A 23,906-nucleotide genomic window follows, 5' to 3' on the forward strand; every position below is an offset into this window, starting at 1 on the left:
GCAGCTTACAGTCGGGTTTGCCAAGGCATATTCCGTTCCTTGAGATGAAAAGTATTTTTAAGAATCACGGAAGAACAGATCAAAGCAGGCAGGCGGTTCTGGGTGACTTGAATGTTAAAAGAACGAAGGGGCTGGTTAATGATTACTTCTGTTACCATAGCACCTAGTAGGGGCCCCAAACCCAGTCAATAAGACCCCACGTACAAACTCACAGCAGCTGACTGTTTGGATGACATTTACCTAAGGTGTTGCCATCATTTTCTTCTTCACAGACTTGAAAGATTGCAAGAGAGGTCTAGACACAGCTCCATCCAAAACTAGGAAAGTTGTGGAGGTGGATGCAAGCCTTGGAGGTTGTTGTGTGTCTTCAAATTGGTTCTGGCTTATGATGATCCCAAGGGGAATTTATTCTTGGCTATTTCCAAAGGGGTTTGCTACTGCTTCCTCTGAGGCTATGTGACTTGTTCAAGATCATTAAACCGCATTATATGAGTCGACACTGACTATATGATGCAGTTTCAATTAATTATAATACACTGATCATATAATGCATTATATGGCAGTGTAGATGGGTCCTGAGAAACACCTGCACATGAAATACCACATATACTCGAGTATAAGCCAACCCGAATATAAGCCGAGGCACCTAATTTTACCACAAAAAAACTGGGAAAACATTGACTCCAGTATAAGCCGAGAGTGGTACATTTCAGAAATAAAAATAGATACCAATAAAATTACATTAATTGAGGCATCAGTAGGTTAAATGTTTTTGAATATTTACATAAAGCTCAAATTTAAGATAAGACTGTCCAACTCTGATCAAATCATTATTCTCATCTTCTTCAATGTAAATGTGCTTATGTATCCTTTTAATAATAATAGAGTAAAATAATACATGTAATAATAATAATATTAAATACAGGAAAATAATACAAGTAATAATAAATAGAGTAAAATAATAAATGCAATAATAATAATAAGATCAGAGTGAAATAATAAATGTATTAATAATAATAATAATAATAATAATAAAAAATATAGTAAATAAATGTAATAGTAGCAACAATAATAGAGAAAAATAATAAATGTAATAATACCAATAATAATAGAGAAAAATAATAAATGTACCATATATTCTCGAGTATAAGCTGACCCAAATATAAGCCAAACAGGACCCTCACCCGAGTATAAGCCGAGGGGGGGCTTTTTCAGTCTTAAAAAAGGGCTGAAAAACTAGGCTTATACAGTAATTCTAAAGATCCCTCTATACTGTAGAAATGAATGCAGTTTGATACCACTTTAACTACTATGGCTCAATGCTATGGAATACTGAGAGTTATAGTTTGGTGAGACAAAAGCACTCTTCAGCAGGGAAAGCTAAAGACGTTGTAAAACTACACCTACCAGGATTCTGTAACATTGAGCCCTGACACTTAAAAGTGGTGTTGAACCACATTAACTCTACAGTGTAGATCAGGCACGGGCAAACTTTGGTCCTCCAGGTATTTTAGACTTCAACTTCCACCATACCTAACATCCTACTGGCTGTTAGGAATTCTGGGAATTGAAGTCCAAAGCACCTGGAGGGCTGAAGTTTGCCCATGACTGGTGTAGATGCATACTAAGTCATCTAAAGTCCTTCATATACTCTAGATATCATTTTAGAAGAAGCCATCCTTGAGAAATTGTAGGCTTTGCATTCATGTAAACAGCATCCATTAGGGATGTGTAAATGGCACACTGAGCATGGGGTCTTGGACTAAAAGACCTCCATGATCCCTTGCCACTGCAGAGTGCCTGTATAAACTGCATACGCAAAGCTCTATAGGAAAGCTATTTTCCCATTTTCGTGGATGCATTGTTAGGTTTGTAGCTATAGTGTTATGCCAACTATGACTATGCATACATGACAGCTATTGGCAGCAAAAAGGAAAGTGCTCTGAAGAATGGCAGTATCAGTTTATTCTTATCAGTTCCGCCAGAAATAAATTAGGGGAGAAAAGTTTTCTCCTTGACCTTGTCAGTTTCACTGGAGGAAAAGAAATGATGGGTAGTGGAAAAAATAAATAAATACAATGGAATTGAGCAGATGGAGAGGCAAATATTGCAGGTGCAAGCTCAGCAGTGTATGCGTTGGGAGTTGCACATTACACTCAAGACAATCATGATGGGAAATATTTACATCTAGAGACTATGTGGGCTAGTAGTAGCCTTTAGCCAAGGCTGGCAAGTGAGGCAGTGCCTTTCCTTGCAATGGATGCAAAATGGGTGCATCTACAGTGTAGAATTAATACAGTTTGGCACCACCCAAACTGTCATGGCTCAATGCTATGGACCCTGAGAGTTGTAGTTTGGTGAAGTATGGAGCTTGAGAGTTGAAGTTTGGTGAGGCACCAGCACTCTTCAGCAAAGAAGGCTCACGATCTTGTAAAACTGCAACTCAACATTTCCATAGCATAGAGCCACAGCAGTTAAAATGTTGTCAAATTGCATTACAGTAATTCTGCAGTGTAAATGCACCCTATTTTTTCATGTCGGGAGTGATTTGAGAAACTGCAAGTCACTTCTGTTGTGAGAGAATTTGCCCTCTGCAAGGATGTTGCCCAGGGAATGTCCGAATGTTTTGATGTTTTTACCATACTTGTGGGAGGCTTTTCCTATGTCCCTGCATGGAGCTGGAGCTGATAGATGGGAACTCATCCTCGCTCTCCCTCGGTTGGATTCGAACCAACAACCTTGAGGTCAGCAACTCAACCTTCAAATCATCAGTCCTGCTGGCACAAGGGTTTAATCCACTGTGCTACCGGGATACACCCTATGCCTGGAGACCAGGGTTCATATCTGTAGTCAGACACAGAAACCCAGTGGGTAGCCTTGGGCAAGTCACATTCTCTCAGCCTTAGAGGAAGGCAATGTCAAACCCTAACTTCACAACCTCTGAGGATGCCTGCCATAGATGTGGGCGAAACGTCAGGAGAGAATACTTTTGGGCTGGGCTGTGGCGCAGCTGGCTAGTAACCAGCTGCAATAAATCACTACTTACTGAGAGGTCATGAGTTCGAAACCCGGGTCGGGTTAAGCCCCCGACCATTAAATAGCCCGGGTTGCTGTTGACCTATGCAGCCCCGAAAGACAGTTGCATCTGTCAAGTAGGGAAATTTAGGTACGCTTTATGCGGGGAGGCTAATTTAACTAATTTACAACATCATAAAACTGCCAGCAAAACACAAGGAAAGGAATGAGGAAGTACAGCCACTAGTGGACGGTGAAGCAACAGCTCCACTTGTGGCCGGATTCGTGAAGCTGGAAAAAAATGTTAAATGCCTCTGTGTCTGTCTATATATGTTGTTTGTCTGTTGGCATTGAATGTTTGCCATATATGTGTTCATTGTAATCCGCCCCGAGTCCCCTTCGGGGTGAGAAGGGCGGAATATAAATACTGTAGATAAATACTGTAAATTTTAGAACATGGCCAGATAGCCCGGAAAACATATAACAACCCAATGTCAAAGCCCTTCTGAACAAATCCTGCCAATAATTTGTTCAATAGGTTTGCTATAAGTCATAAATGATTGGGAGGCACAATAATGATTAAAAAGTGTTTGCAAACATGGGGAAGCTTTCAAAGGGGGGTTGGCTTTGCATGTATCAGTTCAGCTGCAGGAAAGAAAGGAAAGAAATCCTGCAGAATTTAACTTTAACAATAGTAGCAGCTGCAACTCTCCAATGGTGAGGGCTATGTGTGTGGTGTGTGTTGTGTAGAGGCTGGTGCATGCTCCACATGAACAGATGATGCCGGTTGCTTCTGCTGCAAGACCGTCCTCCCTTTTCTCTCCACGGCCAATTTTGACCCGACCTGGCAGACAAAAGCAGACATGGATAGGAGGACGTAAACTTCTGCATCATGAATAAGGGGATCGGGTTGCACACCCTTTCTCGCTCTCTTTCCCACGTGACTCCCTGGAATCTTTGCCAGCTCTCACACAAGTCCTCCCCCTTCCTTCTCTTTCTTGCTGGGTCCATTTTCACACTGAGCCTGCATGGGAAAGGGAAGAGGACTTCCTTCGAAAGAGACAAGAAGGGGGGCGGCCAGAAGACGAGACCTCTGCTTGCCCTTTAGAAGAGGCAAATCTAGGCAGATAGATTTTCCATTGCTTAAGAGCAAGCAGAGCTCTCTCCTTTATTTTTCTCCTTCCAAACTATATGTAAATATATGTGTGTGTGTGTGGTTTTAAAAGGGCATCTTTCCTCACTTGGTTTGTCTGGAAGACTCCCAGCGTAGTACTTTGTGTGTTTATTCTTATCATTGGCTTTTTTCGCATCGAACCTGCAGAGAGAGTGTAATTACTTTCCCTCTCCTTCTTACTCAGCTTCCAGGACGTATTGCAGAGGGAGCTTTTGCATGGAGCCCTGGTGCTAAAGGGATGGAGAGGATCATCCTTGATAGCCATAGGAAAATCAGAGAGACACTTACCCTGCAAGAAAGAATGAAAAAGAAAGAGAGATAGGAAAAGAAAGAAAAGGAGAAAGGAGTGGGGAGAAATGCCCTGTCATTGACCAGGCTGCTTGGTTTTCATCCTGCTCTCTCTCCCCTCATACAGTTCTTCTGAACCCCTCTTTGACCAGTTTTTTCAGGGGGGGGGTGTCCACAGAAGTATGCTTAAGAAGTATGGTGGGCCACCTTTTTTCCAGGTTAGAAGGAGGGGTCCTAGAGATAGGCATCTTCCCAGAAAGAAGGGATGCCTGCCGCCCATTGACTAGGCTGCTCTGTTTCCATCCTGCTCCCTTCTATTTTGGACCCTGACCCCTTACAGAAGAGTGGTATGGGGTGCAAGCAGACAGGTTTATAGAATCACAGAGTTGGAAGAAACCTCGTGGGCCATCCAGTCCAACCCCCTGCCAAAAAGCATGAAAATCACATTCAAAGTACCCATGACAGATGGCCATCCAGCCTCTGCTTAAATGCCTCCAAAGAAGGAGCCCCCACCACACTCCAGGGCAGAGAGTTCCACTGCTGAACAGCTCTCACAGTCAGGAAGTTCTTCCTCATATTCAGGTGGAATCCGCTTTTATATAATTTGAAGCTGTTGTTCCGCATCCTAGTCTGCAGGGCAGCAGAAAACAAGCTTGTTCCCTCCTCGCTAGACTTCCCCTCACACATTTATACATGGCAATAATGCCTCCACTCAGCCTTCTCTTCTACAGGCTAAACATGCCCAGCTCTTTAAGCCACTCCTCATAGGGCTTGTTCTCCAAATCCTTGATCATTTTAGTCGCCCTCCTCTGGATACATTTCAGCTTGTCAACATCTCCCTTCAATTGTGGTGCCCAGAATTGGACACAGTGTGATTCCAGGTGTGGCCTGACCAAGGCAGAATAGAAGAGAGGGGTAGCATGACTTATCTGGATCTAGACACTAGACTCCTATTGATGCAGGCCAAAATCAATTGGCGTTTTTAGCTGCTGCATCACATTGATGGCTCCTGTTTAACTTGTCCATGAGGAAGGAAGGAATAACCTTTTACCAGTCCAACCTCCCCCATGTTCACCCTGCCCTCCTAAAACGTCCTCTTTTGAACCCCCCTTCGACCAGGTTGGGGGAGATTGTAGATGTGAGCAGCTTTACAGAAGGAGAGAATAACTCCCCTATTGAATCCCTCCATGCACATATATTGCTCAATTTATTTATTTATTTACAGTATTTATATTCCGCCCTTCTCACCCCGAAGGGGACTCAGGGTGGATCACATTATATACATATAGGGCAAACATTCAATGCCCATATACACATAAAACCAAGACAGAGACAGACACAGAGGCAATTTTACCTTCTCCTGAGGGGATGTTCGATTCTGGTCACAGTGGGGAGCGGCTGCTTCATCATCCACTGTGACAGTACTTCCTCATTCCAACTTCGTAAATTAGTTAAATTTGCCTCCCCACTTTATAAGTGGTACCTTATTTCCTACTTGATAGATGCAACTATCTTTCGGGTTGCCAGGTCAGCAACGAGCAGGGGCTATTTTTTATTTTAATTGACAGCTGCTCACCTCGCCACGGGCTGGCCTCGAACTCATGACCTCATGGTCAGAGTGATTTATTGCAGCAGGCTGCTCACCAGCCTGCGCCACAGCCCGGCCCAACTCCCCTCTCTTTGGGACCCTGGCCCTTTACAGAAGAGTGGGATGCAAGTAGGAAGGTTCACAGAAGGAATGACTCCCCATTGAAACCCTGTCTGGTTGACTAAGTTGATGCATTCCCACCCTCCTTTGAACCTCCTTGTATCTCACAGAAAAGTGGGTGGAAAAGCCGGGGAGTTTCCTTGAGCAGAAGAAGAGGGGAAGGAGAGGCTGGGGGAGGGGGGAGTTGTGTGGGGCGTGTATATAAATGTGTGTGTACATGTGTGAGCGTGTGTATGTGTGCCAAGGGAGCACCCACCTTGCCTGGAGCTGCGTCTCCTCTCCGAAGCTGGGCTGCTTCCTCCTCCTCTCCCTCCTCCTCCTCCTTGGAGGGCGCCTTGGTGGGTGGCCCCGGCTGCCTCCTCCTCCTCCTCCTTTTTCACGCATGAACCGAGTGGGTGGGTGCTTCAGGGCTGCTCAAAGTGTCTCCCCGAAGCCGGCGAGCGGGTCGGAGGGCTTTGCCAAGAGCCCACCGGCTCCTCTTCCCTCTCTTCATTTTGGGGAGGAGGGAAGTTGGCCAAGGGGAACTTTGCGGGAGAGAGGAGCGTGGACCCTGCCCCTCTTCCTCCTCCTCCTCCTTCTCTTCTGTCCTTTGGCGCAAAGGTGACCATGATTCACGGCGGATTCCTGCCCTGCGACTCGCCCGGATTGTAAAGACTCAGAGACCGGGAGAGAAAGGGAGCCTGGTTCCCCCGACTTGGGCTTCTCCCTCCTTCCTTCCTTCCTTCCTTCCTTCCTTCCTTCCTTCCTTCCTTCCTTCCTTCCTTCCTTCCTTCCTTCCTTCCTTCCTTCCTTCCTTTTCCTCCCTGAATCCTCCTCCTTTCTCCCTCCTTTCTTCTTTGGAGCCAAGGAAGACCCTGCTGCAGGACCCGGCGAGGAGAGGCTCCTCTGCTTTGGGCTCTTCTTTTCCAAAACTATGGATTTCTTGGCGGCTCGGATGCGGATGCGACTTTTGCTGGCAGGGCTTGCCTTGGCTGTGCTGCCCTGCCTCCAAGCAGAAGGTGAGTGGAACTGGAAACAGGCCACTTCGGAAGGGATTGAGCTTTTCCAGGGAGAAGTTTGGGGAGTTTCCCTGACCTGGTGGCACCAATCCACGCCAAGGTTTTAGCCCGAACTTTCCATGAGCTCTCTTCATTGGAACAGCTCTCCATCCCTGAAATAAATGTTTATATATATCATGCTGAGTGCATTACAATGGCCATCAGCTGTAATTCCCAATGAAAAGCCTGTTTATACAGGGTGTTTGAAAAAGAACTCCCTAGTTTTAATGTATGACACATTAATAAAACTGTATATTTGAGGAAGGAGCTGGTAAAACATTCTTGAATCATTGAACCCTGGTCACTGTATCTTAGTCTTGTTGATGGAGTATTCTGTCATTAGTTCTTAAGTCTGTGTTAATTGATTGTTTTGTATGTCTTATGTATTTACTGTTTTCTGTTATGTTTGAAACCGCCCTGAGTCCCTTGAGGAGTTATGGTGGTATATAAACTTTTTTTTATTATTGTTATTATTATTACAATAGAGTTTCTCTTCTCCAAGCTAAATGGTCCAGCAGAACCTTGGATAAGCGAATATGTTGGATAATAAGGAGGGATTAAGGAAAAGCTTATTAAACATCAAATTACATTATGATTTTACAAATTAAGCACCAAAACATCATGTAATACAACAAATTTGACAGAAAAAGTAGTTCAATACGCAGTAATGTTATGTTGTAATTACTGTATTTACGAATTTAGCACCAAAATATCATGATATATTGAAAACATTGACTACAAAAATGCATTGGATAATCCAGAACCTTGGATAAGCGAGTCTTGGATAAGTGAGACTCTACTGTAATTGATTGTTTTGTATGTCTTGTGTACTTATGTTCACTATTGTGTTATGTTTAATTGTTGTATGTTTTTTTGTTATGTTGGAAACCGCCCTGAGTCCCTTGAGGAGTTACGGCAGTATATAAACAAAGTTTTATTATTAGTATTGTTGTTGTTTCTGAGTATTCTTTGCCTAAGAAAACCATATGAAATTTATTGAGTCAGGCCATCCAGTCCGACCCCCCTGCCAAGAAGCAGGAAAATCACATTCAGAGCACCCCTGACAGATGGCCATAGTCACCATAGATTGACAGGCAACTACACCCACCTTGTTAACTTGTTTTCCAACTTGCCCCCCAACAATTTGAGCCCAATTTTAGAGATTTTAAATGATATTTTAAGGATTTAGTATGTTAGTAATTATGTGGACTTATTTTACCTTTTGTTCATTTATGATTATGTATAATTTGCTGAGTTGTGTCTGATTTGTTTATGTGTTACTGTCAGCATTGAATGTTTGCCATTGTATATTTTGTTGTGAGCCGCCCTGAGTCCCTTCGGGGAGATAGGGCAGGATATAAATAAAGTTTTATTTATTCATTCATTCATTCAAATGCACCACATCATCCTGGGTGTGTGCACTTTCAAGTTGCATTAAAGTAAGTTAGTGAATTAAATAGGGTGTTCTTGGGGTGCATCTGGACCAGGTATGGGCAAACCTTGGCTTTCCAGGTGTTTTGGATTGCAACTCCCACACTTCCTAAGTTGTAGTCCAAAACACCTGGAGGACAGAGTTTGCTCATGATTGATCTGGATTTTAGAATTAAGGCAGTTTGATGCTACTTTAACTGCCATGGCTCAATGTTATGGCATCATCGGATTCATAGTTTTGCAAGAACTTCGGCATCCTCTGCGAAGTGTACTGTTGTTTCTCCAATGCCATAATATTGAGCCATGGTAACTTAGGTCTTGTGAAATTGCATTAATTCTACAATTAATGCACCCTTAGGCATGGAATACTTAGAGGTTGTTCAGCCAGTTCCTTCCTTTGAAATATAGCTTACAGCCCCTGGTATTGGTTGGCAATCTTTCATCCAAGAAGGACTGTCCTTGCTTAGCTATCACGATCCAATGGGACAGTGGTACCCTTAGGGTGTTTAGGTACATAAAATATGATAGTATACTAGCCTACAGCACCTGCTATTGTTTCGTGGTCTCCTGTCTAAGTACAGTCTGAAAACTCCAACATTGTTCTCATGGGTGGCAGACATAGGGACACTTTTGCTTTCAGTGTGCACAAACTTTGCTTTATGCCCAAAATTATAGCATTGCATAAAATTACTTCTAGGCTATGAGTATAAGGTGAAACATAAATGAATTGCATGTTTAGATTTGGATTCCACCTCCAAGATATCTCATTATATTTGCATTTGCGATACACTTACTCCAAAATAAAATAAAAATAAAATCCAAAATCAAGTCCCAAGGATTTCAGATAAGGGATACTCAACCTGTACTACCGGTAGTAACCAGAGCATAGGTTGAGTATAAATGCTATCTAATGCTGCACATTGGAATCTAGGTAGTATTTTTAAATTTCAGACTAAAACCCAGAGTGGATTCACAGGCTCAGAAACAGTAAACTCGCCTCCTGTGATTCTATGTGATGTTGAAACTCTTACTTCTTGGACCATTTTATGTGATTTGGGATGGGGAGATTATGTGATTTTGGGATGCTCTTTTCAAAGTGGACTAAGATCAGACAACAGGTTGTGAGAATGAAGGAGCATTCCCTTTAATTCCACCCAGTAGGTACTGAGAATCATCAATTCCCATTATTCCCAACCCATTACTGGTTGTGGGTGCTGGGAGTTATATTCCAATGCTTCCATTTTGAAGGATGGGCGCAGGAGCTCCAGAAAGTCTACTGCTTGAGCTGGAGAAGCAAGTATTAACCATCATTACAGTCAAGGTGCATGATAGCTAAGATATTTTTCAATGAGAGATAGCAGAAAATCCATCAAACTTTTCACAGTGTTTTGGATGTAAAAAAATAATAAAAAATATTGGTGACATCTAAGGTCACCCAAACCTGGGGCAGCTTTTGTTTTTTGTTTTACCCTGCCCAATGGCAGGTCCACTGCTTTGAAGTCCCTTGAAGTTAGGATATAACCTTTCCCTGTTAATTGATAGGGATTGTACACTCTTCCTGCCTTTGAACACAAGAGCTGTCTAAGATCAGGATTAACAACCTCAGAGAGCAGACTAACCCAGATATAGCAATCCAAGTTTAGGGGAAGCTTCAGTTCCCTGCTTATTTGGAGATGTTGGGGATTGGATCAGGACTCTGTACCATTTACAGCATGTCCTCTGACATCAGGCTATGACCCTTCCCCAAGAGATGATATAGTCCAGCAACCATGGACTACCAGGAATTGGCAACTGGTGGAAATCTACTTTGCGGGTCTACTTTTGACTTACTATAGGTCAGGCATCTCGCATTCAAAATTCCAAAATCTGAAAAAAATCTAAAGTTGGGTGGCCAAAATAGTAACAGTTTTGCTTTTTGATTCTCCACTGTGTATAGACTTTGATATTCAACCTGCATATCATCTTGTCAGTAGCATCTTTCAGACACAGAAACATGGGGGCATTTGGGCTTAAAAGAGACCAGAATATGCCAGTGAATGTGCCAGGTGTGTTTTAACCAGAACTTGGAAAACGTACATTTTTTTTTGGAAAACACTTCTCACATTCTTCCAAACATTATAGGAACTGTAGTCTAGAAAAGGCTAAGTTCTCCCTCTCTCCTATATATATCCCCTATATATAATCATTACTTAATTGCAACTTGAGATGTTTCTGATGCCACCTAGTTTCAAAATGATAGTTAAATAATTCTAGAGTGCATGCCAACATTTATTCATTGCATTCCTCAGTTCTTTAAATGCACATGTATCCTATAACAACTTAGAAATGTGTGTATTTCAAAGTTGGCTCCTTTATAGTTCTATGTCTATATATAGAGAAACTCAGTGGTGTCCAAGTTTACAAAAATAAGGCAACTATGTCATTGATATACTTGCCGATTAGCTCAAGCCTTTGGTACACATTCAGCAGAAAAGACCCGCATGAAAATATTTCCTAGTTACAACCACTACTTACAATATTATTTTATAATGCCAGTACTGTGCTTGATGCAGTATAGAACATGGGTGTGACATGGCTTGTATAGAGATATCTATTCTATCATCTGTGCCAGATACCAATTTTTAGACAGCTTGTTTGTTTGGAAAATAATCCCTCCCAGCAGTGTGCGATAAACATTACGGCTGACATTACTCCACTATGTTCTACCCCCTCCTCCCAATTCTGACTGCTTGCAGGGAGCATTAAGATTTATTATCGTCTCAGTTGTCTCAGAGCTTTTCTTAGAGGAGACAAGTAAGTGATTGCATGACACAGGAACCTGAGTGTGTAATTGTGCATAACAACTCTTTCATTTGTTCCCATTCCACAGTCACACATGCTCCAGTTTGTGTTTATTTTTCCCTCCCAGGGGCACTTCTGTTGCTAGTGTAGTACTTGAACATCAAGTGGAAGGTTGTTTCTACATCCTTTGATGCTATTTTGCTGGGTGATTTTTCTAAATCATGGGGATTTGTTGGTTGAAAAGGTGAAGTTTCTTCATTGATAATGTAGATATGCATTCTGAAATGGATGCTCATGTGCAATTAAAGCCACTGCTGGATGTGTTGTCGAAGGCTTTCATGGCCGGGATCACAGGGTTGTTGTATGTCTTTAGGGCTGTGTGACCATGTTACGGAAGTATTCTCTCCTGACGTTTCACCCACATCTATGGCAGGCATCCTCAGAGGTTGTGAGGTAAAATTAACGCCACTGCTGGATGCTTTGCTCAATCAGAGGAGAACATGCTTGCCTTGCCCTATAAAGAGAAAAATGTTGCATGATACAGCAAAGCCCTGAGTTCAGTTGTCCATATAGATAAGGTAGTACAGGTTAAGCATTCCTTATCTGGAAGCCAATGTGACTACATCCTTCCAGTGTGTTAGTTCCTGACCCAAAACAAAGCAAAAATCGTAGAAATATATCTATTATCACATCTATTTTTCCATCTACTGAACTGGAAGTAATTTATTACAGACTGAACATTCCTTACCTGGAATTCTGGAATCCGAATTCACCCAAAATTTGCAATAGTTCACATGGGTGGCAGATAAGGGCCTCTTTACTTTCTGATCATTCAGTGTACACAAACTTTGCTTCATGCAATTTTTTTAAAAAAATATTGTACACAATTACCTTCAAGCTATGTGTGTAAGGTGCATATGAAACATATCTAATTTTACATTTAGACTTGGGTAACATCTCCTAGGGTACATCCAGTTTGACCCCATTTTAACTGTGATGGCTCAATGCTTTGGAATGCTTGGAATTGTAGTTTGGTAAGGCACCAGAACTTTTTAACACAGAAGTCTGAAGACCTTATAAAACTACAATTCCCATGGAGCCATACAGTCAACAGGGCCTTCTCAGTGGTGGCTCCTCATCTCTGGAATTTCCCCCCTAATGAGATCAAGCAGCCTCCCTCGCTCTTGTTCTTTTATAAAAAAAATTAAAAACTTGGTTATGGGACCTAGCATTTGAGCAATAGATGCAGCATTAATTGTAAAAATGATCTTATGATGAATAACGGACAGACCTGGATTAAGACTCGCAATGCACCTCTAAATGTATATTTATATGGATGTTTTTAACTAATATTAATTGTTTTAGTTGTAACTGTTTTTTTATACACTGTGTTTTTATACTATGTTGTTCAGCATCTAATGATTGCTAATGGTAAGGCTGCCCTGAGTCCCCCCTTGGGTGTGAGAAGGACGGGATATAAATGCTTGAAATAAATAAATAAATCAATAAACTGGATTATTTGCACAATGTAGATGCAGCCCTAGATATCATTATACCAAGACAGGTATTCCAAAAGCCACCCTTAAAATTCAAAACACTTCTGATCCCAAATATTTCAGATAAGAGATAGTCAACTTGTAATAGGGGAGGACATTTATGAACTTATTTATTGACATGAGCTGGAGAAATGGAAATGATTCTTGGCCTTTCTAAGAGCACTGGGATGCTTGATCTCAATCATATGAATTAAGATCAAGATAAAAACTATGTGCCGGTTTTGCAAATACTATAGTAAGTGTGGAACACCATGCTACAAGATCTGTATTGACTCCTAACGTAGGCCTCATCTACACTGCCATATAATGCAGTTTGAAACGACATTATATGATCAATGTTGACTCATATCATGCAGTTCAATGCAGTTACTGACCATATAATGCTATTTCAAACTGCATCATATGGCAGTGTAGACAGAGTCCTTGTTGTTTTTCAGCTTATGGAGGACAGACCAGGTTAACTGGCAACTGAAACAAATGGGACCTCTTTATTCAGGGACGGTATATGTTTGCATATGGGATGCTGAGGACAAGGTGAGGCTGTTGCTTTTCATGCTGTGCATGCGGCTTCCCAGAAGCATCTGTCTGGGAACTTTAAGGGAAGAAACAGGCTGCTCGACGTGAGTGGCTTTGATCTAATCCAGAAAGGCAGTTCTTATGTTTCATATGCCATGCAACAGCGCATCTGACACCCAATGGATTTAGTACAGCACGATGAACGTGGCTTGATGGAAATGGATGTTCTTGTGCAGTACCTGTGTGCCTTCGTTCTACCATAGATCACTTTACTAATCTCATCTATCAAAACATTGCTTTATGCTGTGCATCATTATTACAAGCTTGACACCTGGTCCCACTGTGGGATGGATTGACAGTAGTGCATTCAGCAGGGGGTTTTCTGGCATTCAAGTGGAGTATGTACCAAAACCCTCAAAATTCTGTCTCTTTTCACTCAAGGACAAGCATTATATGGTATGTGGAAAGTTAGTCTTAAACACTAGCATTCTGCTTATGGAAAATCAATATGACATTTGAGGAAAGTTGCAATTCCCCCAAGTTTCTTTGTGTGAAATGAGCTGAGTAGTAGTGGTGTGCATTTGGGTCAAAACTTGTCCCGTTTCGTTTCCGGCTTTTGTTGCGGACCCCAATCCATTTTCGGTAAGCCTTCCGAAACTGGGAGCGTTGTTTTGTGGCAGGGAATGGTGGAGATGATATTGAAGCTAGCCAGGTGCAAAGGGAGGACAGCTCCCAGCTAGATAACATGCAGACACAGACTGCTACTATTGAGCTGTCTGGCCTTGACCAAACAGCATCTTTAGATCGAGCTGGCTGTTTGGAATTCCGGGTCTGCTGGATTGTCAGGATAGCAAACAAGAGAGAGGCCCGAGACCAAAGGAATGCATTCATTCTATGCAGGGGTTATTAAAGGGTGTGCTGAGAGACAAACCTTTGTCAAAAGCAATGTCTCGTTTGGAGTCAAGAAGCAATCTCTTGCTTTCCTGGATTTCCTTGCAGTTTTGTGTATTCAAGTTCATGGGACCTTGTCATGCATTCATGGAACCTTGTTTTATGCCTAATGTTTTCTTGGATTATTCTTTATAGCTTTGGTTTTGCAACAATCTTTTGGAACTTTACTTTCGCTTTTAAGAACTAGAGTAGAGTCTCACTTATCCAACATAAACTGGCCGGCAGAACGTTGGATAAGCAAATATGTTGGATAAGAAGGAAAGATTAAGAAGAAGCCTATTAAACATCAGATTAAGTTACGATTTTACAAATTAAGCACCAAAACATCATGTTTAACAACAAATTTGACAGAAAAAGTAGTTCAATACGCAGTAATGCTACGTAGTAATTACTGTATTTACAAATTTAGCAGCAAAATATCATGATATATTGAAAACATTGACTACAAAATGTTTTGGATAATCCAGAACGTTGGATAAGCGAATGTTGGATAAGTGAAACTCTACTGTACTTATTTCCTATCTTCTAATAAACTACAAAAGACTATACCTGTGTGCAGCCTGGTGTATTTAGCAAGGTGAAGCTAACCTGAGGTGCAACACGATATTTTCTCCCTGGAAAGAGTGTGTGTGTGTGTGGCAGGGCACAAGCAGGTCTGGAAAGTGTACACATGCCTCTCAGTGCCTACCTGCAGCCGAGTGCCAGCACAGTCACCCACACACATGCCTTCAAAGGCGGTAGGGGAGGTGGAGGCAGACACTGAGAGGTGTGTGCAAGCTTTCCAGGCCTGCCTGCATACCACACACACACTCTCCCTGGATAGTGTGTGTGTGTGTGTGTGGCAGGGTGCAGACAGGTCTGGAAAGTGCGCACACACTTCTCAGTGCCTGCCTGCAGCCGAGTGCCGGCACAGTCACACACCCACACCCACACACCTGGAAAGGAGGGAGGGGAGATGGTTCCTTCTGCCCTGATGCTGAGGTCTGGATGTGGGTGTTGCACTCCAAGGCAGCGTGAGCACTGGAAACCAAACAGAGACCAATAATACCATAATATCTTTATTAAAACAATTATAAATTCAGTAATGAATAAGTGGAAAGGATGAGTGAGCAATAGTCCTTTATAAAAAGGTCCTAGCTGTGCCCGGCCACGCGTTGCTGTGGCGAAGTATGGTGGTATGGCAAATAAAGTATTGAGGAATTGGTGGTAGTTAGGGTAAAGGGTAAAGGTGTGGAGTCCAGATAATCCAGTTAAAGCAGATAATATAAGATTATATGGGTTATATAGCTGTGTGGAAGGGCCTTGAGTCTACACTGCCATCTAATCCAGTTAAAATCTGATAATCTGTATTTTATAGGCAGTGTGGAAGAGGCCTAAGTGAGGACTAACTCTGCCTGTCCCCTGGGTGAGTGGGTTGCTAGGAGACCAAGTGGGTGGAGCTTAGCCATCTAACTGGCAGCAATTGGATAAAAACAATTTTTCCTCTCCCTGTAATTAGGACTTTATTTTTCTTTTCCTTTTTGTTGTATCAACCTAGAGCCGTGAATGATGGGTTGTGTTGTCAAATTTCGAGGTTGGGGGGCCTGTAGTTTTGTTGTTTTGTCCGCTGCCCTGATGCCATCACTCTTTTATATATAGAGATGAATTAGTCCAAAGAGTTGAAGAGAAAAGTCCAATAATATTGTCCAAAGTCCAGAAACCGAAACACGCTCAAAACTGTTGGAAAGTTCTTGAGCGGTGAAAACAAACAGAAAGCAAGAGTGAATAACAAGGTCCAAAGTCACTAGGAAGTCTTTGATATCAAGGCAGGAACGAGACGAAGCTAAAACCAATTTTGATTCAGGAACAAGGCAAGGAAGTGAATTTACTCCGATTTGAATCGGGAGTCACGGCTCAGCTTGGTTGCCAGGAACAGGAAACAGCTTGGTGAAATCAGGGAACTGGAGTCGGTGAAGTGTTCTCAGGAAATCGCTACGTTGACACCGCAAAGTGTTCACAGTGTAGGATACTTTTATGGAACTTAGATCTAATCACAGCGAAGGGAAAGCAAACTCCCCAGAAGTTCCCAAGGGAATCTCCTATCCATTATCCCCTCGAGATACCAAACGTTGACTCCTTCGAAGCCCTTGTTTTTCTGATCTCTGGCGATGCAGAAACTCCCTTCTGTTAAGGGATACATTCCCTGGGGAACTCGGGACATCTGGTTCTACCACGGGAGTTATATTTTCAGTATCTCTCCCAATTAAGGAAGCATCCGAGCTATCAACAGCTGGACTCTGTAATTGGAAGGAACTCTGCGAACTAGGTAAAAAGTCAGAATAAGCTTCATCTGGTCAAAGTTCATTTCTGAATCAGGTTCAGAACCCAAAGGTGGTTGGGGTATGACAGTGGGGCTGTCCGGCCACGATTCCCGTGATTGAATGTGGAGCATTATGGGCACGAGGGAGGGAGGAAGACAAAGAGAATAAGCACGCACGCATGGAATTTTGGCTCCACACAAAAGCAAGCTTTTGTGTCAAGCTGAGTTTTTTGTGAGGAGAGAGCTTCTGGTTTCGTGCTTACGAATAAACGGAAGACACGAGAGACATGAAAGAAACAGTAAGAATGAATTTTGCCCACATGTCTACTGAGTAGTAGTGCAATTTGACAGCCTATAACTGGGCAATAGAACAAATATTTTGCATCTTATGTTAGTAGAATCAGATAGAAGATTATGGGATGGAGATTTCTGTCTGGAGAGTAGCTTCCGGTCCGAGCAAGCAATACTAGGATAGATGGACATATTTATTTATTTATTTACGACATTTCTACCTTGCCTTTCTCAATCCCGGAGGGGACTCAAGGCTGCTCTACACATAGGCAACATTTGATGCCTTAAAATAATGTACAATCAAATAACCATTTAAAATAGACATATAAAATGCATTAAAACAATAATTTGGGATTTGTGCTCCAAATAAGTAACTTTTCCAAGTCCTGTAATAAAGGCAGTGAATTGTCAGAATAAGTCTTTACTTCAGATAGGTTTAATCCAGTACACCAGCCAGTTCTTAATTTGGATTTGTAACTGCTGATGTGGAATAGAGTCCTTACTTTGCCAATAATTGTTAATTAACATAAGATTGGCGAAATCATGGCATTTAACTACTCTCATTAAAGCCTGTTATGCACAGATAATCTGCACAGAATCATGTTGAGAAAGTACCTTGGAAAAGGTGAAGGATGAGGCATTGTACACCCTGGGTATCCCCTTCCCATAAACCCAAACATGATGTAATGCATTTAGCTGGTTTTAGCTTTTCCTCCTTCATTCATTATTGAGCCAAGCGCAGGAAAGACATCCAGCTGCAAATGACAGGAAGGAAGGAATGCAACGTAACTGTATGAGAATGAAAACATTATGATTTAATGATAAAAGTTAGGGTTGAATATGTGGTACAGTGACCAAGAATTTGAGCTATGGGCAGAGCTGGCAGAGTAAGGCAGGTGCCTCAACTAGCAAATATTCAAGCAGGGACATCCCCAAGTTGTTCCTCCTGATTTCCCATGAGGTTTTCCCTCTTTTGGGAACTCTCGGTGACCCAGCGAGTTAAACCATTGAGCTGCTGAATTTACTAACGCAACGGTCAGCAGTTCAAATCTGGGGATCGGGGTGAGCTCCTGCTGTTAGCCCCAGCTTCTTCCAACTTAGTAGTTTGAAAACATGCAAATGTGAGTAGTCAATAGGTATTGCTCCGGTGGGAAGGTAACGGCGCTCCATGCTCCATGCTGGCTACATGACCTTGGAGGTGTCTACGGACAACACCGGCTCTTCAGCTTAGAAATGGAGATGAGCACCAACACCCAGAGTTGGACACGACTGGACTTAATGTCAGGGGAAAACCTTTACTTTTACCTCTTTTGGGGGACAATTGGCCTCAGAAATGGTGGAGGATTCCATCCCATTGTCACTGTTCAATGGTAGGCTATTTCTGTATATAGTTTTGTCTTTTGTATGAGATGTATGAGGATGGTAAAAACATCAAAACATCCAGGCGTCCCCTGGGCAACGTCCTTGTAGACGGCCAATTCTCTCACACCAAAAGTGACTCAGGTTGCTCCTGACACAATATATATATATACACACATACATACATACATACATACATACACACACAGTAGAGTCGCACTTATCCAACGTAAACGGGCCGACAGAACGTTGGATAAGTGAATATGTTGGATAATAAAGAGAGATGAAGGAAAAGCCTATTAAACATCGAATTAGGTTATGATTTTACAAATTAAGCACCAGAACATCATGTTATACAACAAATTTTACAGAAAAAAGTAGTTCAATACGCAGTAATGCTGTATTTACGAATTTAGCACCAAAATATCATGATATATTGAAAACATTGACTACAAAAATGCGTTGGATAATTCAGAACGTTGGATAAGCGAGTCTTGGATAAGTGAGACTCTACTGTATATATATAGGTCTACTTTTTCTGCCATTCTGCCATTTGGACACCACATTAGTACCTTAGATTGCCTTAGAAAACAACAGTTCTCCTGGTGGCAATTCATCTGGGATCATGAAGCTGGACTATGTTATAGGACCTAAAGTTTTGTACATATTCTCGTGTTCTCAACAGACGTGTGGAAGACACAATGGGATCTTCCCAGGTTTTTTTTTTGTCCTGACTTCCCAGTATCCAGCCAAAGGTCTGAACAAAAAAGCAATGTAGTCATTGGATGTCAAGGTAGGAGTGTTGATCTGGGATTCTTGGAGACAGGGATTCAGATTTGTTCTCAAGCATGGAAACTCACTGGACCACCATGGTCACATCATGGTCACATCATGGTCCTTCAACCTTGAAAGGAAGGAAATATTAAACATCCTAGGAATTTATCTTACCAGAAAAACCCCTAGGTCAGGGTCATCACAAGTCAGAGTATATTTGAAGGCACACATTGATAACAACATAGATTCCCTGGGTAGGAAAGAAAACTTTTGACATTTTCCTCTAGCTAATTGATATAATCTGGGGAATGTTTTTGGATAAGCTCTTTAAACTGAATATAATCTTGTTGGTTTTTAAATTTGCATATTTTATTTATGCTTTGAATTTTTCTAAAAATGTTCTTAAAAGAAAAGACATCAAAGAAACAGAATGATAACAAGTCCTGGAGAAAGTCAAGAGCTAGCATAGTATGGTAGTTTGAGAACTGGAATATAACTCTGGAGGGCAGGGCTGATTCCCACTTAGCCATGACTTTGAGAAGACATACATCACTGTGTCTACACTGTAGAATTAAGGCTGTTTGGCACCACTTTAAAAGTTATGGTTCAATGTTATGGAATCATAGGAGTTGTAGTTTGGTGAAGAATCAGCACTCTTTGATGGAGAAGGCTAGAGGCCTTATACCAGGCATGGGGAAACTTGGGCCCTCCAGGTGTTTTGGACTTCAACTCCCACAATTCCTAACAGCCAGTAGGCTGTTAGGAATTGTGGGAGTTGGAGTCCAAAACACCTGGAGGGCCCAAGTTTCCCCATGCCTGCCTTATACAATGACAACTCCCATGATTGTATAACTTTGAGCGATTACAGTGGAGCCTCTGGTGGCCTAGGGGATAAAAGCCTCATGACTTGAAGGTTGGGTTGCTGACCTGAAAGCTGCCAAGTTCGAATCCCACCTGGGGAGAGCGCGGATGAGCTCCGTCTTTCAGCTCCAGCTCCATGCGGGGACATGAGAGAAGCCTCCCACAAGGATGGTAAAACATCAAACATCCGGGCGTCCCCTGGGCAATGTCCTTGCAGACAGCCAATTCTCTCACTCCAGAAGCAACTCTGGTTGCTCCTGACACGAAAAAAAGCCCAAAAAAAAGCCATGACAGTTAAGGTGGTGTCACGCTACATTCATTCAACACTATAGATGCCTTAAGGTCCCCATAAATCAGAAATGATTTGAAGGCACACAACAACAACAAACTGGCAAAGTAATATGTGTCACTCCCCTCAAATACAGATATTCTAACTATTTATTGAACATTAGAATCTGGGTCTCTTGTCTCAGGCTATATATACATTATTGGTTTCTTGGCTTTCCATCCCTTTCTTCCAAGCATAAAAAGAGCCTTTCCAAACCCAACAACCCTGCATTGTGTTTCTCTAGGATTGAAAAGAGGCAGCCGATGTGCCGCATAGCCAGTGGCTTTGACACTATTATTAACAGCCTGGCAGGTGCCTTACAGAAGGCCCTTCTCTTGCCTCCTTGGGGAGACCAACTGCAGCTTGGCTTTCAGACCCTTCCTTTGTCTCCAAATCCCCAGGCAGTCTGGAGTCAAATCCTCATGTCTTTCAGAATTTGTACTGATTACAGCCTGCCAGACCACGTGTCCATCTTTTTAAAAAACTATCCCTTTCCTTGTAAGAAATGACCAGCATCTCTGACATTTCTGCAGTTGTTGTTGTATGTCTTTCGGGCTGTGTGGCCATGTTCCAGAAGCATTCTCTCCTGACGTTTCGCCCACATCTATGGCAGGCATCCTCAGAGGTTGTGAGGTATGGAGAAAACTAAGCAAAGAGGTTAATATATATCTGTGGAAAGTCTAGGGTGAGAGAGGTCAGTGTGAATGTGTAGTTAATCACTTAAATTAGCATTGAAAAGCTTATCTGCTGTCTTCTTCCTGCCTCTGGGGCATCCTTTGTTTAGAGTCGTTAACTGCCCTTGGTTGATTCATGTCTGGAAACCCTCTGTTTTCAGAGTATTGCTTTTTATTTACTGTTCTGATTTTTGAGTTTTGTAATACTGGTAGCCAGATTTTGTTCATTTTCATGGTTTCTTCCTTTCTGTTGAAGTTGTCCACATGCTTGTGGATTTCAATGGCTTCTCTGTGTAGTCTGACATGATAGTTGTTAGAATGGTCCAGCATTTTTGTGTTCTCAAATAGTATTCTGTGTCCAGGCTGGTTCATCAAATGCTCTGCTATGGCTGATTTCTCTGGTTGAATTAGTCTGCAGTGCCTTTCATGTTCTTTGACTCTTGTTTGGGCGCTGCGTTTGGTGGTCCCTATGTAGACTTGTCCACAGCTGCATGGTATCCGGTAGACTCCTGCAGAAGAGAGAGGATCCCTCTTGTCCTTCGCTGACCGTAGCATTTGTTGGATTTTCTTCGTGGGTTTGTAGATAGTTTGTAGGTTGTGCTTCTTCATCAGCTTCCCTATGCGGTCAGTAGTTCCCTTGATGTATGGTAAGTACACCTTTCCTCTGGGTGGAAAAGAAAGACAGGCCATCAAAGATCTCAACTCAGATCCTGAAATCATCATTCTTCCAGCTGACAAGGGGAATGCCACAGTAATCATGGAAACAAAACAATACAAAGAAAAAATCAGACAACTTCTAGATCCCACAATTTACAAGAAACTGAAACAAGACCCCACTAACAAAATCACCAGAAAAACGAACACTCTAATCAAGAACTCCTCCATTAACTTTGACATACGCCAACAGCTGTGCAAATCAGAAGCCCTCCCACCCAGGCTTTACGGACTCCCCAAAATCCACAAGGACTCCATCCCACTCAGACCCATTGTAAGTGCCATTGGATCGCCGACTTACAACCTGGCAAAATTTCTGGCTACACAGCTACAAACCCACATTGGGCTCACTGCACATTATATCAAGGACTCTACACACTTTATAGAAAAGATCAGCAACCTCAATCTAAGCACCAAGGACATCCTGATCAGCTTTGATGTGGTGTCCCTCTTTACCAAAGTCCCAGTAGCTGACACCCTCACACTAATCAAACAAAACTTCCCAGAAGACATCACAGCCCTGTTTCACCATTGCCTCACCACTAGCTACTTTCAGTGGGACACTGGATTCTATGAACAGAAGGATGGAGTGGCCATGGGGAGCCCTCTCAGCCCAGTAGTAGCAAATTTCTATATGGAATACTTTGAAAAACAGGCCCTAGAAACAGCACCAAAAAAGCCAACTGTTTGGTTCAGATACGTAGATGACACCTTCACGATTTGGAGCCATGGAGAGGAAGAACTCAGCAAGTTCCTGGACCATCTTAACAGCATCCACCCAAACATCCAATTCACCATGGAAAAAGAAAAGGAAGGAAAACTGCCATTTCTAGATGTTCTGGTCATCCGCAAACCCAATCAACAATTGGGCCACACAGTTTACAGAAAACCTACACACACAGATAGATACCTTCATAAAAACTCCAACCATCACCCAAGTCAAAAAAGGAGCACAATCAAAGCCCTGACAGACCGTGCACAAAGAATCTGCGAACCTCACCTCCTCCAAGGTGAACTCAACCACCTAAACTGGGCTCTACAGGCCAATGGATACTCCACCACAGACATCAGAAGAGCTGCAAGGCCAAGAACAAGCCATGAGAGTCAAGACAAAGATCCACCCAGAGGAAAGGTGTACTTACCATACATCAAGGGAACTACTGACCGCATAGGGAAGCTGATGAAGAAGCACAACCTACAAACTATCTACAAACCCACGAAGAAAATCCAACAAATGCTACGGTCAGCGAAGGACAAGAGGGATCCTCTCTCTTCTGCAGGAGTCTACCGGATACCATGCAGCTGTGGACAAGTCTACATAGGGACCACCAAACGCAGCGCCCAAACAAGAGTCAAAGAACATGAAAGGCACTGCAGACTAATTCAACCAGAGAAATCAGCCATAGCAGAGCATTTGATGAACCAGCCTGGACACAGAATACTATTTGAGAACACAAAAATGCTGGACCATTCTAACAACTATCATGTCAGACTACACAGAGAAGCCATTGAAATCCACAAGCATGTGGACAACTTCAACAGAAAGGAAGAAACCATGAAAATGAACAAAATCTGGCTACCAGTATTACAAAACTCAAAAATCAGAACAGTAAATAAAAAGCAATACTCTGAAAACAGAGGGTTTCCAGACATGAATCAACCAAGGGCAGTTAACGACTCTAAACAAAGGATGCCCCAGAGGCAGGAAGAAGACAGCAGATAAGCTTTTCAATGCTAATTTAAGTGATTAACTACACATTCACACTGACCTCTCTCACCCTAGACTTTCCACAGATATATATTAACCTCTTTGCTTAGTTTTCTCCATACCTCACAACCTCTGAGGATGCCTGCCATAGATGTGGGCGAAACGTCAGGAGAGAATGCTTCTGGAACATGGCCACACAGCCCGAAAGACATACAACAACCCTGTGATCCCGGCCATGAAAGCCTTCGACAACACATTTCTGCAGTTCTTTTAAGTGTCTTTTAAAAGATGCACCACTTTTTCGTTTAAAAAGTTGAAAACTGCACGTTGTTGCCCTTAAAAGCCTATTTTCACCTCTTTTGACATCCCCATGAATTTAATGGGATTTTTCCTACCGTGTTTTCCCGAAAATAAGACAGTGTCTTAAATTAATTTTTGCTC

General features: G+C 42.4%; 1 protein-coding gene across 1 annotated transcript in view; it reads left to right on the forward strand.

Annotated features, from left to right (window-relative positions):
• Nucleotides 1–6,617: 6,617 nt before the first annotated feature.
• Nucleotides 6,618–23,906, forward strand: part of fras1 (Fraser extracellular matrix complex subunit 1) — a 386,797-nt gene continuing 369,508 nt past the window's right edge. The window contains exon 1 of the mRNA XM_062981362.1: nucleotides 6,618–7,183. Within this exon, the coding sequence (XP_062837432.1) occupies nucleotides 7,099–7,183 (85 nt within the window). The 5' untranslated portion in view covers nucleotides 6,618–7,098. The remainder of the gene's footprint in view (nucleotides 7,184–23,906) is intronic.

Source organism: Anolis carolinensis, chromosome 5 (assembly GCF_035594765.1).
Source record: "Anolis carolinensis isolate JA03-04 chromosome 5, rAnoCar3.1.pri, whole genome shotgun sequence".
Classification (NCBI taxonomy): domain Eukaryota; kingdom Metazoa; phylum Chordata; class Lepidosauria; order Squamata; family Dactyloidae; genus Anolis; species Anolis carolinensis.